Raw genomic sequence first — 16,014 nt, 5'->3', positions numbered from 1 at the left:
TTCTAGTGTATATGCTACAATTCCACATCTACCATCCTTTGCAAGGCCATGAGGAAAACACCCAATGCAACCTAGACCTTCTCACACTTTAAATATTCTTTGTTTTCCTTCTACTAGGATATAATCTCAAGGAAAGAGACCTATTATGAAAGGACCCTCCCCTCCTACTATTCCCCAACCTTTGGTGACTCCTATTCCTCCTTTGGTCACCCTAGTTTCTCCTTCACAAGCTCCTTCTATCCTCTCATTTCTTATTAGACTCAAATTTTCTCTTATGCCCCTATATATTCCCCACCCACAAAAGAAGCTATAATCATTTTGGTCTACTTTCAACAAGTTTAAAGAAACACTGTTTAAAACTTGAGTTAATTACAAGTCTTTGTGATCAACATTACTTGGCTTATCATTTTTAAGCAAGCAATTGGTTTTGGCTTCACTTGGAAAAGTGATTTTAAAGCTCAAGCCCATTAGCAATAGTGATGTCTCCACGTCTTTTAATAAGAATATCATTCCAAATTTTCCATATAATTTATTAAAATGAATCTTAATTCAAATCAAGAGAAAGAAAATGCCAAAAATGCATTCTTGATTGGATGAAAATGTCAACTCTCTACCCATGTAAAGTGGATATTTGATATGTTTTTAAGCAACACTTTGAACTTAAAATGGAAATCAACACAATTTTCCAATGCTCAAGGAAGAATCGATGAAACTAGATAATCCCTAACTACCAGTTTGAAGTTTCAAATTTGTATATGTAGATTAGTCATTAACTCAATTTCTACAATACATTTTTAATAATGGTATAAATTAATTGCTCTAGTTAGCTAGGTACTTGACACTTCTTTAGCTATGTACATTACTTCAACATCAATGGTTTCAATCCCCTTTTGTTGTGCAAATTTCTCAACATTTCTTTCTACCTTTTCTCTATCAAAGTGAGCAATTTTACTAACTCATAATTCTCTTCCCAAGTTATATAAAATGGCAAATATATATTAAAGTATTTGATTTACATATGATGAATTATTCAAGTGACCTAAGAGAAATAAATTTCTTGTATGCATTTCTTATATGGTAGCTAGGTCGAATCCCTTCTAGGGCCGACCTAGTGCACAAAATGCCAAGTGGCATGTCAAACTTGGCATTTGGATATCTCAGTTGTATGAGTCTAATTTGGGGCAAGCCCCATTTGGGCGAACCACTTATGTGTAACTTGTGATTAAGTTAAATGTAACTTGCAACTAAGGGAGACTCATATGTAACTTGTAATATATAGGTCTGACCCTATCCTTGGCATCAAAAGTATATGGCCAACTTGAGGTCTATTAGGAGGTATTGATTCATATATATGCAAGGTCATGATTGCATCAATAGATATGAATTCAATAACATGAAGGTCATCTAGTGTACTCGAGGGTGACGATAAGAGCTTATCGTCTATGGTTGGGAAGGCAATAGATCTGATGTTTGTCTGTGGTTAACGAGCACTACTATAAAATCAACACATCCAACATGCAATACCACATACATATATTTCTAAACTATTTATTAGTATAAATAGAACATGATCATTTATAATTTCAACAATTTCCCTTCCCCTATTTCATATTTCTTTGCCTTCTCTTGGAATTTCCCCCTCGTGATATTGTTGCCTTAATTATGCAGACAAACTTCTTGACACTCTTGAAAATATTGTAGATGGTTTTCAAATTAATTTAAAAAGTCGCTTTCCCAATTGATTCAATTTCAATAGTTTTACCTTCTAAAACAACTCATTACCAAGGACCATACTCATTCCATTATGGGCAAGAATTTTAAAGTTAAGTTAATACTTCCAACAAGAATTTCCTAGTCTAAAAGGATAAGTTTAAGTGTTGGATAACATTATTTTAAATTATCCAAAGGCTGTAAATCAACTGAAAGATGATATGTTCCTTGATTATGTCATCCTCAAAAGATGACTTCTGATTAAATGTATGCTTAACCTCATCATAATGTATTCAAAACACAGCTTCTGATTTAAATATATGCTTACACATTGTAAACTAATAATAGAGATGCCTATATCTACACATTCTAGTTCTTTCCAAAGTTAAAAAAAATATATCATTTTAACAATGGATTAGACGTAAGTGTCATTTATAGTTGTTTAGTAAATAACAGCTCAAGAAATTACAATTAGCCTCAAATCCCGCTCCGTGACAAAAGATGGAGAACGTCGTAAATGCATACGCATCCAGATTACAAGTTCCAAAACGTACTCTTCTGCCCAGTAAAACTGCATATTCAAGCCAAATTGTTGAGGTACAACTCTCAAAAATTAAATTTGCCTGAAACGTCCAAAAAGCCGACAAGACAATAAGCGTCAGGTGTCATAACTATTTTGGATTCAGCCTGCCACGGCCACATTTTACTAGTCCAATAATTTTAGCACTCAAGTAAATATGCATGAGTTTCAACCCATTATATCTACAGTGATGCACTGAACACTAGGTTCTCTTCAAGAATCGACCATGGAAATGCAGTTGCAATAGATTTTAAGTGTCTAGCCTAAAATTTGGTAAGAGTATTTATTTTATCTTCAATGATAACAGATGATTTAAGATTTACAAACTCAAAATAATGGTACTGTAGTCTTTTAAAATTTGAAATAAGCTATTGAGATTGCCTGCTTGGGTAACAAAGAATTAAAAAATAAATATTTGGTGGTGATTCCCCTTTCACTATGATGTAGGAACCCAAGCATTCCATTGCTGACTTGCAATTGGATAAACATAAAAATTTAACTTTCCCTAAAGTCCTGTGTTCCTGTGTCTGATTATTATTAATGTACCACTTCTGTAGATACTAAATTTTGTTTAGGGGAAAATGCCTCTAGACCTATACATTGGATAGCAATGATGTGAAACGCATGTCAACCAGAATTGAAATTTAGAAAATCCTGGAGATGAACCCAACAGGCTTACATATCAATATTTTCAATACAGAAGGCTCACCATTGAAACTGAAACGGAGAATTTCTCATCCATTAGACTATTCTATCATCAGTTGTCTGTGGATTTAACTGCTTTTTACTTTTTAGATCTTTTACTCTGTTGTAACACTCTTAGCAAGGTTTCGTGGTTGATCGACATCATAACCACGAAGAACAGTCAGATGATATGCAAGAAGCTGTCAACATACAAAGAGCTTGCATCAGATAACAGGATCATAAAGGTTATAAATATGCATGTAACATACACCAAACAAATAAAATATGTGTTACCAAATGATAGAAATAATTGTTCCATATCTGCATGCTAGCTTATAAACTCTAGAGAAAGTAGTTGCATGTACCTGAAATGGTACGATATTAATGATTGGCTGAAGGCAGTCATCTACTTGAGGCACTTCAATAACCCGAGAAGCACCATTTGGAGAAACCAAGGATGCCTCCCCCTTTGAGCACATCACAATCAATCGTCCCTTGCGTGCCTCAAGCTGTTGTATAACTGACTGTTGCTTTCTGTTTAAATATTAAACTTTTTCATTGATATTTCCATAAACCAATAATAACATTACAAAAATATGTAATTATGGTATTTAGGTCTTACCCGAAACAAGAATCATGAGTTGCAATAACAATAATTGGAAGCGTCTCATCAACTAAAGCCAAAGGACCATGTTTCATTTCACCTGCAAGAATTCCTTCACTGTGCATAAGTGCTACTTCTTTGACTTTCAAGGCACCCTCCAAAGCTGTAGCATAGTTATAGCCACGCCCAAAAACTAGTAGTGACTGCTCATCCATCAAGAGCTTTGCTAGTTCCTTCATTTCACTATCCAGTTTCAATACCTCCCTGACTTTGTCTAAAATTTAAAAGAACACCATACAAAAACTCATCAGACAAGTTATTCAGCAAAAGATGTTCAATTTTAGAAGCTTGTGACATAATTGAACACATATGCCTCCTCTCCTAATGCGTATCGCCTAGAATTTTAGAAGGATCATAGTATACTTACTTGGCAAGTCAAAAAAGCCATCTAAAATTATATCTCTACGTCCTTGACTAGAAATCGAATCATCTCCAACAGCCAAAGCCAACATTGCCATTACTGCTATCTGACTTGTATATGCCTGTGATCAATATTATAGTGAGATGGCCCACTTTGGAACAAAAAATGAAAATAAAGAATAAGATACAAACCTAAGAGAAACCCGCATCTTACCTTGGTGCTAGCAACACCAATCTCACACCCTGCATTGATATGAACACCACAGTGTGTTTTCCTTGCTATTGCACTTCCGACAGTATTTGTTATACCTACACATAATGCTCCTTTCTTTAAAGCATATTCTAGGGCCAATAATGTATCTGCTGTTTCTCCAGACTGACTGACAAAGACTGCAGTATCTTCTCTATAAATTGGCCCTTGCCTATCAAGTAAATCACTTGCAATTTCCATCGTCACAGGGATACCTAGTCATTCATAGTACACATAACAGGCAAAATATTAACTAAGTACAAACATAAGAAGCAATCTACTTCTTAAATCAGGATGCTCGGAGATATTTACTTGGAATCATCCAATGTCATAATTACATCTAACCTTACCAGAAAGCTCTTCCACAATTGCTCTGGATGCCAAAGCAGCATTATAACTTGTACCACAACCAATGAAAACAATTCGCCTGCAATGTCTGATTGTCCACATGTAATCTTTAAGGCCACCTAATAATACACCTTTTAGCTTTGAGTCTCCTCCTCTAATAAGCCTTCCTCTCATTGTGGTCGTTAAAGACTCAGGCTGTTCATGAATCTCTTTTTGCATGAAATGCTCATAATTTCCTTTCTTTATTTGTTCAACTTCCATCTCTAAGATAGATAAAGCACGATGTACAGAAGCAGGACGTGCCAATCCACCAATTGTCTTCGCTTTGCCAAAATCAAACTTATATACAGAAACATCCCCATCCTATCATGGAACGAATAAATGAGTTTCAGTCCTCCAGAGTTTCCATTCCTTTACAAATACAGTAAATTGCAAGAAAACATAAAATAGGTTTACAGGTTGTAAATGATGTTCAATTTACATTCAATATGCAAGTTATATTCTAGTTGATAATATCTTGTTCTATGCATTACTGATTTAAAATATAAATCTGACTATCTTCTTTTGTATGGCAGGAGAGAGGAGCATTTATTAATTTCGATGTCCTTTCTCACAAATGCCATTTGATATATATATAGCAAGCTGGGTACGATCAAGCAATGCCTTGACCAGTCATGTCTTTTAGACATGGCCGATCAAGACATTACTTGATCGTGCCCCTTTGCTAATCACAATAATAATACACGGTGTTCTTTTAACAACCGATACCAATCGGTGTATGTTTACATTAACACCCGATAACAATCAGTGTATGTTTATCGGTGTATGCTTGTCTTAACACCCGATAACAATCGGTGTATGTTTATTTTGCCACCCGATATTAATCGGTGTATCACCCGATATCAATCGGTGCAAACTTATATTAACATCGATACTAATCGGTGTTTGGTTGACCCGATAATCATTTGTTTATTATTAAATAAGTTAACCGATATAAATCGGATTTCAATGGTTAACCCGATTTAATAATCGGTGAACACAAATAATGTAACCGATATTAAATCGGGATTCTATACTATAGAATGATAATCGACAGTTAAGTATTTGATCGAACTAATTAGATTGATCATATACAAATGAAGAATGGTTTATCAGATGAAGGATTAATAGCTTGAAGTTATTCATCATAATTATCGATAGGATAAATGATTGAATGAGAGACTTCATTTATCTCTCATTCAATCATTTATCTTACCGAAGCTATCATGCATTAACACAGGCAATGTTCATTGCATGTGCTAATTCATCAACTCATTGAGCAAAATAAATTTTAAAGAGTTAGATTTGTTGTCTAAGTCTTCAAAGAATGCGCCTAAAAGGACTTGGAAAACTATATTTAGATGTTAAAAATTTAAATTACATCAAATAATAGCTACCAATTAGCTATCCTAAAATAACACTTTAAACTCAAACATAACAATGAATGGCATAAGCATCTCCAATTTCAAATATAACTTCAAACATGCAGATGCATCTGTAAGCCCCTAAAAAATTTACAAAGTGAAATATGCAAGATAGCGTTCTCTAAATCTAATAAAATAAGGTAGAGACATATATTTAAAACCCTACACTTATTTTGCAATTTCCACACTGCAAAATATCAGTCAACTAGCTTTCTAGAGAATTGGCCAATGGCATACCTTAATGTGAGCAACATCATTATCTTCGAGGATCATCACTTGTCTTGTGTGCTCAACTAATGCACTAGGATCACTTGCAAAGTAAAACTCTTTGGGCTTTCCATCCTCTGTTTTCTTTATAAATTTCCCGTTAAAAGAAGCTCCCCTACTGCCATCTTCTGCCACTTCCTGCAACCAGATATATACAATAGACAATATATTCATACTGATCCTTTGGGTTTATAAACTTTATATTAAACAGAATGTCAACATAAGTATGCAGATGCTATGAAGCAGTGCTGGCATAAAAGTCTAATCATATTTATGGGTTATAATGATTTGTGGTTGAATCATCATCATATTCAGTATTTTAGCATGCCTCAAATCCATTGTTGCATGCACCTTATTGAATCAATATATATGGTTATAATGAGTTGTGGTTGAATCATCATCAGATTCAGTATTTTAGTATGCCTCAAATACATTGTTGCATGCACCTTATTGAATCAATATATATAGGTTTAAAATTATTTGTTAAAATGCATTTAAAAACTTTTTTGGGAAATGGATTTTTTGTTGACTTGTATGGCTGGTCACAGTTTGAATTCAAAATGCATCATCATTATAGTCACTTTGGAAATTATATTATTTTCAAAATTCATAGTAATTTTACTCCCCAATTGTCGAGTGGAAACTTATAAACTTATGCTGATTGTTGAGGTCAGTTCATTCCTTGTATTGGAAAATATTCCATTTTCAGTGCACAGACTGATTCATAAAAACTTTTGTCAACAAGCAGTACTAGTACATCAGGCAGGATCCTAATATGGATTTTTTTACAAACTGGCCACTTTTGAAGTCACAAGAAGAAATCTGAATCCAGCAGAGTAAATGATAAACATGGATACTGAATGCTAAATTAGAGGAAACAAACCGAGCAGATAATGCGCTAGAAATGTCCGTGTACAAAATACAACCTATGGTCTAGACTCCATACTACCTGAAAGACAATATACAATTGAAGTACATTTCACCTTAGGGTCAACATCTAACATGGGCAAAGTTCTGTTGCAAGAAGTACTGGCAAATTTTGTTGCTATTCTTTTCTTTGAAACAAAAAAAAGAATGGGTGTATGTATTTAATCCTGAGGTCAACAAAAGCAGACTGGAAAGTTTGTATTAAATTGGTCTGTTAATTTAAAATGTCTCTATTTAAGAGTAAAATTTAAAGCACTAGGAGACAACTCGGCAGGATGGCTCTATACAGTGAATCCAGATCAGATTAGCCATCCAGGCCTATTATTTTGATTTTAGTATGAAGTCCAATAACTATTATCAGCTCATCAATATTTTGTAGGAAAAAAGGAGCCTATTCATAGAATATTTATTACATTAGTAGCCATCTCCCCTCCTCTGCTTTAAATCAGAAGCAATGATTCTTTACTATGTTCAGCCAAAGTATGTGCGATTAGGGAAAAATATTTACCTTAACACCCAGTAACAGTGGACTACCACGTTTACATGCAACCACCTCATTTGGGTAGTGTGGACTTTTGAAAATGAGTGCATATGCTCCTTCAAGATGACTCATGACCTCCATGACAATTTGTCTAAAGGGAACTTGCTCACTGTCTGCATATACCCATATCAGTGTACACCATATTAAGCAATGGAAAGACATTTAGAACAAAAAAAGAAAAATAACTGCACATTTCATCCCTTCTAAATGAAGGGTACACTCACTGTTTCCATCTTTTATCTTCTGTTCTGTCAGTGTGTCAAAAACAAACTTTGCCAGCTTTGGAATTACTTCTGTATCAGTATCTGACTCAAACACAAAACCATGTCGAAGTAGAGTCTCCTTCAAAACCTGATAACCACAGATATTATCAATGTCGCTGGCACTTATTATATATAAAACAATTTTAAGAGACTAATTAATAAGTCAGAAAGCACATCCCACTTAAAATACAAGGAAAATGCTTGTACAAGGTTTATAGATAACACTGAGATTCATCACCAGCTTACACTTGGTTTAAGGAAATCATAAATGGAAAGCAGTACAGAGTGCTTAGATACACACGTGCTGTCATCCATAGAGAAACTCTAAGTGCAGCATAAAATAGACTTGCAGATATATACAGAAATAAGCAACCTAAGAAATTTTAAAACTTACAAATCAGGTTAAAAGGTATAGAAATATGTAAAATGATGATATAATTTATTCTCTTTCCCTTATAATTTTTATCAAGTGTTGAATTATTAAAATCATCTAATGCCATTCAAGAGTTAAGAGCTAATTAGATTGGAAGAACGAAGGTAAAGACCAAAGATCCTTTAATACTAACGCAAGAAAGAGATGGACTCCTCCTGAACATTATATTAAGTTCAATTTTGATGAAGCTTCAAGACAAAATCCAGGGAATGCAAGAAGTTTTACTCTAACAGATGCAGAAGGTAAGTTTGTATATGATGGATCTCTTTTCTAAGAGATCGAAACAAATAATGAGGCAGAATGGGAAAATTTCCTCGCAGGATTGGCAGCTGAGACTTTTAAAAATATAAAAACTTAATTGTGGGGATTCCATGGTGGTTATTAATGCCCTGCAAAAAGGAATGAGCCAAAACTAGAAACTAAAATATTCTATAAAAGAGATGAAGGAAAGCAGTGCAAATTTGAGAATATTTACATTTGCTATTAGCATCGCAAGCTTTCTTTGAACCCAGCAGCAGACATTTTGGCAAAGTATGAAGTGGATCAAGCTCCAATTACAAAATTTTATAGTCATTTATTGAATTCCTTGGAAAGATTGGATTGTCATTTGAATTTTATGCCACCTTAATCTGTTTAAAGTTTTTCATTTTGGTAATTCGCCCATATAGATCATTTATTGTGTTATTGGTTAGGCAAATGCAATGCCTGCATTTCAACTAATTTAGTATTTAGGCAGGATAGATTTGTCGCCCTATGGGTACGCTGCTATACAGCCGCTCATGAGTATTTTTTAAGCCCACACAGTCAAATATATTATTTCCAAATGCTGGTTTGAAGATGGTGTTGTGTGGAATAAGCAATGGCATTTAGAAATTAACCACCTAACATTTTTTCTTATTGGGAGTTTTATTTTAGTTGCAGAGGTTATAATGACAGGCAGAAGGAGCTCTGGTAAGGAGAAGGACTTGAAACATAAAGGTGTGGTGGTAAATCATCACCTAAAAAAGATTTTTGCCTGTGAGTCTACTGCAATGCTAGGGTTTAAAGGGAGTACTAGAGGGGATGGGACTGGAAAAAGGGCATAAATCAAAAGCTGCAATAAGAGGAGATTTTGTCCCCAAATTAGCATTAGTTATCCTTAAAGTGGACTTGCAATTGTGGCTCCTCGAGCTCTTCATGCCAGATCAATTTGGGACATGATGCTATTAAATGAAGATGTGGGTATTGGAACATCAGAACCTATGTTCCAAAGGGTCTCAATAAAAAAGGACAAGGGGAAAGTGAAAATAATTTTTGGGGATAGGTGTAACAAGGTATTAGATTTGGGGATGGTGGAGGAATGGCAATAAGACAACAATGCAAATATATATAGTACGTAAAAAATAGTTATAAAATAATACAGGAAAATACATATAAAACTTTGAAATACTCAAAACATATTTGATATTGCATTGCAAGAACAACGAAAATGCCGGATATCAATTTATTTATAATATATATCATATTCAAAATAATTATTAAATTCAAAAATCCAATTGGCATACGACCCAATACCTCGAATCGTCATTCATCCCCAAAGTCTGCAGCAAACTACTCATCACTCAACTGCTAGACGTCTCAAGGCCAAGCAACCTTGTCTATGCTACTAACCAACCTTCTCTATGCTACATCTTTGTCAACTTGTGTTGGATCTTTTGGCTCTACATCCAATTGGACTGCTCAACTCTCCTTGTACATAAACGTGTTGTGGTCAATGAAATGCAAGTCACTATGTGTAGCTACAAGCTTCCCTACTCTCCTAGAAAAAAAACAGTTCCTCTTAACAAAGTGGATGAAACTATAAGTAGACCGATTCCTCTCAAGAGCAAAAGAACTAAAAACTTAAAATAGCAAATAAATGGCTAATGTGGTATTAGACCACCATAAAATTGGATCTTCTTTTGTCATAGTCTCCATATCCACCTTGGCCTCTTCTAATTAACCCCTAAGATGCACAAATTTTGCCCAGTCAATACAATGATGCTAACCTATGTAGAATCATACATCTTTTGAATAGCCTTTATGAAGCCTTCCTTGACCTCAACATCTTGTATAGGGGTGATCCTACTAAGCCTTTGCATATACCAATTTGGGTTCAATGCATAGGCAGCCATGTGCAAGGGAACGTTGAGCTTCTCCCATCAGCAATAAATGATTGGCTGAACGTGTTCTTTGTAAAACTCTAATGTGGGGTCTTTATATTGTATAATGGCCTTCATTTTTCTAAGCATACCAATGAACAATTACATATCTCCAAGGCTAGGTGCATTTGCATCCCCATATCTAATAACTCTAAAGACTAGAGTAATGATGGCAACAATGAATCTTGTATCAGCTCAAAAAGTGTCACTCTTGACCACATCCTTCACACCCCTCCCCTACTCTAACTTAGAATCAGGTCACCAACTCCATTTTGTAGTCATGACCATAGTTGCAATGCATATTGTAACTCAAGCGTCCTCTCCAACAAAATGAAGTATGATACATATTTAGTCTCCACAAGTTTTGAAAAATCCTTAGAGGGGGTCTTGAAGTGCATATGAAGTATGGTGGTTGCATGTAAACATATATACATCTCTAGCATCATTAACCATCTCTTTGATCCATCTGATTTTTCCCATGTCCTTGAGCGCATTATTCATGACATGCACACAACAAGGAGTCCAACAAATATCCCCTACTTGCACCACATTCTCTAGCCCAACCTCCTCAATAGCATCTCTAAGATTTGGAACTGAAAATCAGCATCCTTGTAGTTCTTTGAACAATCAATAGCCTTAAGGAAGTAAGGGCCCTCTATGCATGTGATTATAATATTGATGAGCGGATAATGCCTAATATCCATCCACGCATCCACAATTATGTTGCATCCACTAATGGCCCAAATACTGTTCATTTTCTCCATTAAAATATTAATCTTGGAATAATTCTTATCCAAGATTGTTGTCTTCAATTTTGTTTCCCCCAGTGGTACATATGATAGTCCTGCACTAATTATTTTTGCCACAACATACATATAATAAAGAGGACCTTGAATCGAAAGATCTATCTTCTAGGCACAGTCTATCTATCTTATACTTTTATTGATTCTAATTTATTCCTCTATTCTAAAGCCACATGAAATGGAATGCCATTGGCAAAGAACAGTTTGTCAATAGCATCATTTGTCCCATCCCTATTCAGCACATTGAAAACTCTGAAAACGTATCTGCAGCATGAGTTTCTACATTTTTCCTTAGGCTCTGTTGTGGCTGCCTCTGAACTAGATGGAAAAATAAAAGTAGAACGAGCTGAAACTCATGGATCTGAGGTAGTCCTAGTACTAATAGGAGTAGAAGTCCTCAATAGCAAAGTGGCAGGTATAAGACTTTGGTCATCAGCATAACCCCACAATCTATTTAGTTCAATTCTTTTTTCAAATGAGAATCTCTTACATGCTTCCACACATTTGCCTACGACATAAAGGTGTGCATTAACTCTTATAGTACTACCTTGAAATTCAAATTGACAAAAATGAAATGACATCTCCATAGCTAAGTATACCTCATTTCCCCAAGTTTTGTTGGCAATCTAGTTGCAAATTCTTTTAAAGGCAAGTTTTTATCTAAGGGATCCTTGGAAAAATCCTCAATGATTTGTAAGGGAAACTAAAATGTACACTACCAATAGAATTAGTTGCCTCAACCCTCCTCCCCTCCTCACCCAACGTCTATACTTGGAGTTACTGATTGAACCCCCATAGGCTCCTACTAATCCTCTTCATCACTCATGTTGTGAGAAGTGGAACTCATGGTGACACTATAAAAAACTGATTTAAATTTATTGTTATCATACATGTCATAATGTCATATTAAATAAAAGATTATGCATGGGCTCATGAGGATAAACAAAAATATGAATCCTTATTCTTCAACCTTCATCAAACAAGAAAACTTACAGGTTTTTTTTGTTTTTTTTTAATGAACTTTTTAACTACTCTATTGTAAGGGACACTTCGGTGTCAGGGGTGTCCCCTGAGTGTCTCAAAGATGTCCCGGAGTCTTGGTGGTGTCTCCTAAATAGAGGGATATCTTGGAAAGGCCTCCTCTTTGAGGGAGACATCTCAGAAACATCCCTGGGTATGTGGTGGCATTGGAGTGATGGTGTAGGGACATTTCCCCAAAACTCTGAAACATCTACATCTCGGAAATGCCTGGGTTTTTTTTCTTTGAGGGTGCGTGGAGGGGCATGCGTCCCCATGGAACAAGGTTCAAGACCAAATGAAGAGAAGTAGCTGGAAGGGGCAGAATCTGTCAATTCATCTATTCCGTGGGCTGGAAAACAAAAGAAGAATGCAGACTTGTACAGGGAGCTGGATGTGCTGAGGGCATACTGCAACGACATGGGAAAAGTGCTTGCAGGTCTGTATACCAGCAATTTCACCATTCTTGTCTTTTGTAGTGGCCATGTTCATTGTGTACGTTTTTGACAGGAATTAGGTAGAGGGATTCACTTCCTTTCTTTAGTTGGTGCGAATCTGGTTCGACAACCTTCCAGTGATGCTACTTTGGGTGTATAAAATAAGTGGTGGAGGTGGCAGAGTAAGGGAATTCTAGGAGAGAGCATTGGGGCTGAGTTTGATTTAGCTATAGGTAGGTGCTGTCTAGGTAATCTCTGTTTTTAATTTTTTATTTTCGAGAGTATGTTTGAATCTCCATGCTGTACAACAACATTGTTTTTGTGGGTATGTAGATGTCAGTTTATCTAGGTAGCAGGATGGTAGATCGATATAGTATTTAATTGCTCCTTTTTGTAAGGTGGAAGATCTCATATGCTTAAATATTTGTAATCAAATTTTCAAGGGCGGTGCCTTCAGTAGAACCCCAGATTAAATTATCTTAAAAAAAACATTAAAATCATCTTACATCACATGAAAGGAAAATGGAATATATCTTTCATTTTATTAGCCTCTTTGTAGGGTATACAAAGTATATTCTGTAGGTCTCCTTATAAGAAATCCAAAAGATGGGTGACTTTTTTGGAATATATGCAACTTGAGGTACTTGTTTGAATAAGATCAGTATATGCTAATACCCAGAGTACCCATAGTTTATTTATGTCCCAAATCATAAAACAGAACATTGAAATTATGGCAAAAATAACCTTCCTCCACAGATCAGAAACATCATCTGTTAAAGCAGTACTGAGTGATTCAATTGCCATGAGTTGTCTATACGAAACTTTACACAGCAAATTAAGGTATTCAATGAACATAGAGGATTACCTTAAGCAAATGGAAAAACCATGTGGATAGATACCAAAAAAACCTATTTTAGTCAATGGGCTCTTGGCCTGCTAGTGAAGTTGAAAGGTTCTTAATAAGCCTACCAAAGATCAAGTCTTGCTGAATGCAAGGCTCCAACATCATAAGGGATGAGGTCGGGATCATGCCCTGGGTGAATTTGGAGGAATGGTTACCCCTCAGTCCTTAACTCTTAGTCAAAGAGGTTTCAGCCTAAGACTTGATGACTTTGTGGATGAAAAATCCTCCTTCCAGATAATAAATTTATAAATGAAGTAAATCTTTAGAAACCTGCTTCATTGAATGATTTGTTCCACGTTCTTCTACCAATCCAATATTCAGCTAAAGAGAAAAAAACATACCACATAATTGGTGATGATACCATTGTGAACAACCAAAAATTCATGGTCCTTCCCTGAAGACTGTGGATGACTGTTTCTGGAAGAAGGAGGCCCATGTGTTGCCCAACGCGTATGAGCAATGCCCAAATGATTTGTGAATGACTCTTCCATATTCAAATCACTTGCATCCACCTCTGCAACAGAAATCTAACAGTAAATCAGTGCAAGTTCCTAGAAACCCAAATCTGACCCACATAAAACACTCTGAAATCTGTGTACTGCCGCAGAAATACATAAACATATGATTCATTCGAATATTAGACAACATTATCAAGCACTCAAGCTAAAATTATTGATGTTTTACAAAACACAATGCAGTCAAAGAAAAGAAATACTTTATATTATACCCTATATTAGATCACAGCTCCTAAAAACACAAAATTGGTAAATGATCCCAAAAGAACCTTCTGTAACTTAATGAATTTGAAGATAATATAATTACCTTTTCAATCGTCTCCAATGTAATGATATTTATCACATAATGTTTTTGTAATCATAACCCATTAAATTTCGAAAAAAAAAAGAGTCCTAGCTGGTAACTCAGATTCAAATCCCCAAATTACAATAAGGTGAACTGTGCCCCACAAATCTATGGACATTCTAGTCTCTCTTAAATCAATAAAGTCGAAAATCTAAAGAGAATTTATATTAAAACTAAAAATCAAGAGAAAAATTCTTCTAAATATGACAGACCTGAACAGGCCTTGCCTAACATAATAAGAGTGGCTATGGACCAATTTGGCCAAAATAACATATATCAGTTCTTTTACATATTAAAAAACTAAGGGCAAAAAAAATTCTGACCTTGATACACAGACTTCACGAGATGATCAATCTTTCCCGCTTGCCGAAACACCAGAGGAGAAGAAAGAGTGGGCTGAAATTCAGAACAATGGGAGTCCATTGTTGGATGCAAATCAATAGAAATGCCTGCAGAATCGTAACCTCTGTATTCAAGGCGCCTGAGACCATTGAACAGAAGCTCCATAATGTATCTCCTTTCTCGAGACACATTGTAATTCAGGTATGCGAAAATCCCGCACATTTTTGGGCCTAGAAAAAATATCAGTATCAGGCAACAAGAGAGACAAATTGTTCAACGGATCAGAAGATGAAGGAGCTTAATTTATCACGGATCTGAGCACCCACGGAGAATTTTGCATTTGGGTGTCCGGAAATCAGTCATATAAATGTAATTCTTAATAGGAATGAAAAAAATTGGAACAGTCAAATGCGTGCCATTAAAGTTGTCGATTTCTAGAATAAATTTAATCGAAAGTGCTGGGATAGTTTCCTATTTAATAAGGGAAGGCGTGTGAGATATGAAATGTGGGTCTGTCGAGACCAAGTCAAAAAATACAAACGAAGTGAGACCCGACGAAGTATGTTCAAACTCAACAGGACAACGCATACATTGGATGTACCCGAATTGATTTTTAAATTTTTAGGATTACATTTGGGTAATCCGAAATCTGTGGTGTCTTTGTCTTGCATAAAGCCACAATAAGTACACAATTTTTTTACTCGTTTTGTGTCAAACTAGATGGGACATCTAGCACAATAGAAGCATTATTCCTTCGGATATTAAGCATTTATGGAGATAAAACCTATTAAGCATTTATGGAGATAAAACCTAAGGTAAACACAGTTTTGATAGGGCCAAAAAGCATTGCTTAAAAATCGCAGGAAGAGTTATCCAACACATTTTCTTATTAAAAGTGAGGTTTTCTGCATGTTCCAAAATTTATTCATGGTTTTGTGCTGATCCTCATAAAACGTGTTTTTCGTGTCGTTGCACAAGGG

At 35.4% G+C, this 16,014-nt stretch overlaps 1 protein-coding gene across 2 annotated transcripts; it reads right to left on the bottom strand.

Moving 5' to 3' along the window:
• Positions 1-1,915: 1,915 nt before the first annotated feature.
• On the bottom strand, positions 1,916-15,792 carry LOC131070139 (glutamine--fructose-6-phosphate aminotransferase [isomerizing] 1). 2 transcript variants are annotated; one of them, XR_009371586.1, is made up of 12 exons: positions 15,016-15,775; positions 14,173-14,345; positions 8,019-8,145; positions 7,762-7,907; positions 6,297-6,464; positions 4,599-4,959; positions 4,213-4,463; positions 4,006-4,120; positions 3,597-3,852; positions 3,340-3,508; positions 3,000-3,174; positions 1,916-2,333 (listed from the first exon to the last, which is right to left on the bottom strand). XR_009371586.1 is itself a non-coding variant. In XM_058005677.2 (11 exons), exons 1-11 carry the CDS (start codon positions 15,254-15,256, stop codon positions 3,091-3,093), a joined length of 2,091 nt encoding a protein of 696 aa, XP_057861660.2. In that variant the 5' UTR covers positions 15,257-15,792; the 3' UTR covers positions 2,691-3,090. The 2 variants fall into 2 exon arrangements, 1 of the variants encoding a protein (XP_057861660.2); XM_058005677.2 differs by lacking the exon at positions 1,916-2,333 and having other exon boundaries at positions 2,691-3,174; positions 15,016-15,792.
• Positions 15,793-16,014: the final 222 nt, after the last annotated feature.

The sequence above is a fragment of the Cryptomeria japonica genome, chromosome 1, assembly GCF_030272615.1.
Source record: "Cryptomeria japonica chromosome 1, Sugi_1.0, whole genome shotgun sequence".
In the NCBI taxonomy this organism is placed as follows: Eukaryota; Viridiplantae; Streptophyta; class Pinopsida; order Cupressales; family Cupressaceae; genus Cryptomeria; species Cryptomeria japonica.
Note: the sequence above shows the minus strand (reverse complement) of the source record. Positions and strands in the feature narration are given on the sequence as shown.

Excerpts from the sequence above, each read along its gene's own strand:
- LOC131070139 (XM_058005677.2), bottom strand. The coding sequence starts at position 15,256 with ATGTGCGGGATTTTCGCATACCTGAATTACAATGTGTCTCGAGAAAGG. Across the intron at positions 7,908-8,018 it reads GAAGATAAAAGATGGAAACA|ACAGTGAGCAAGTTCCCTTT; the intron begins GTGAGTGTACCC and ends GGGTATATGCAG. Across the intron at positions 3,175-3,339 it reads TTAATATCGTACCATTTCAG|CTTCTTGCATATCATCTGAC; the intron begins GTACATGCAACT and ends GTATGTTGACAG.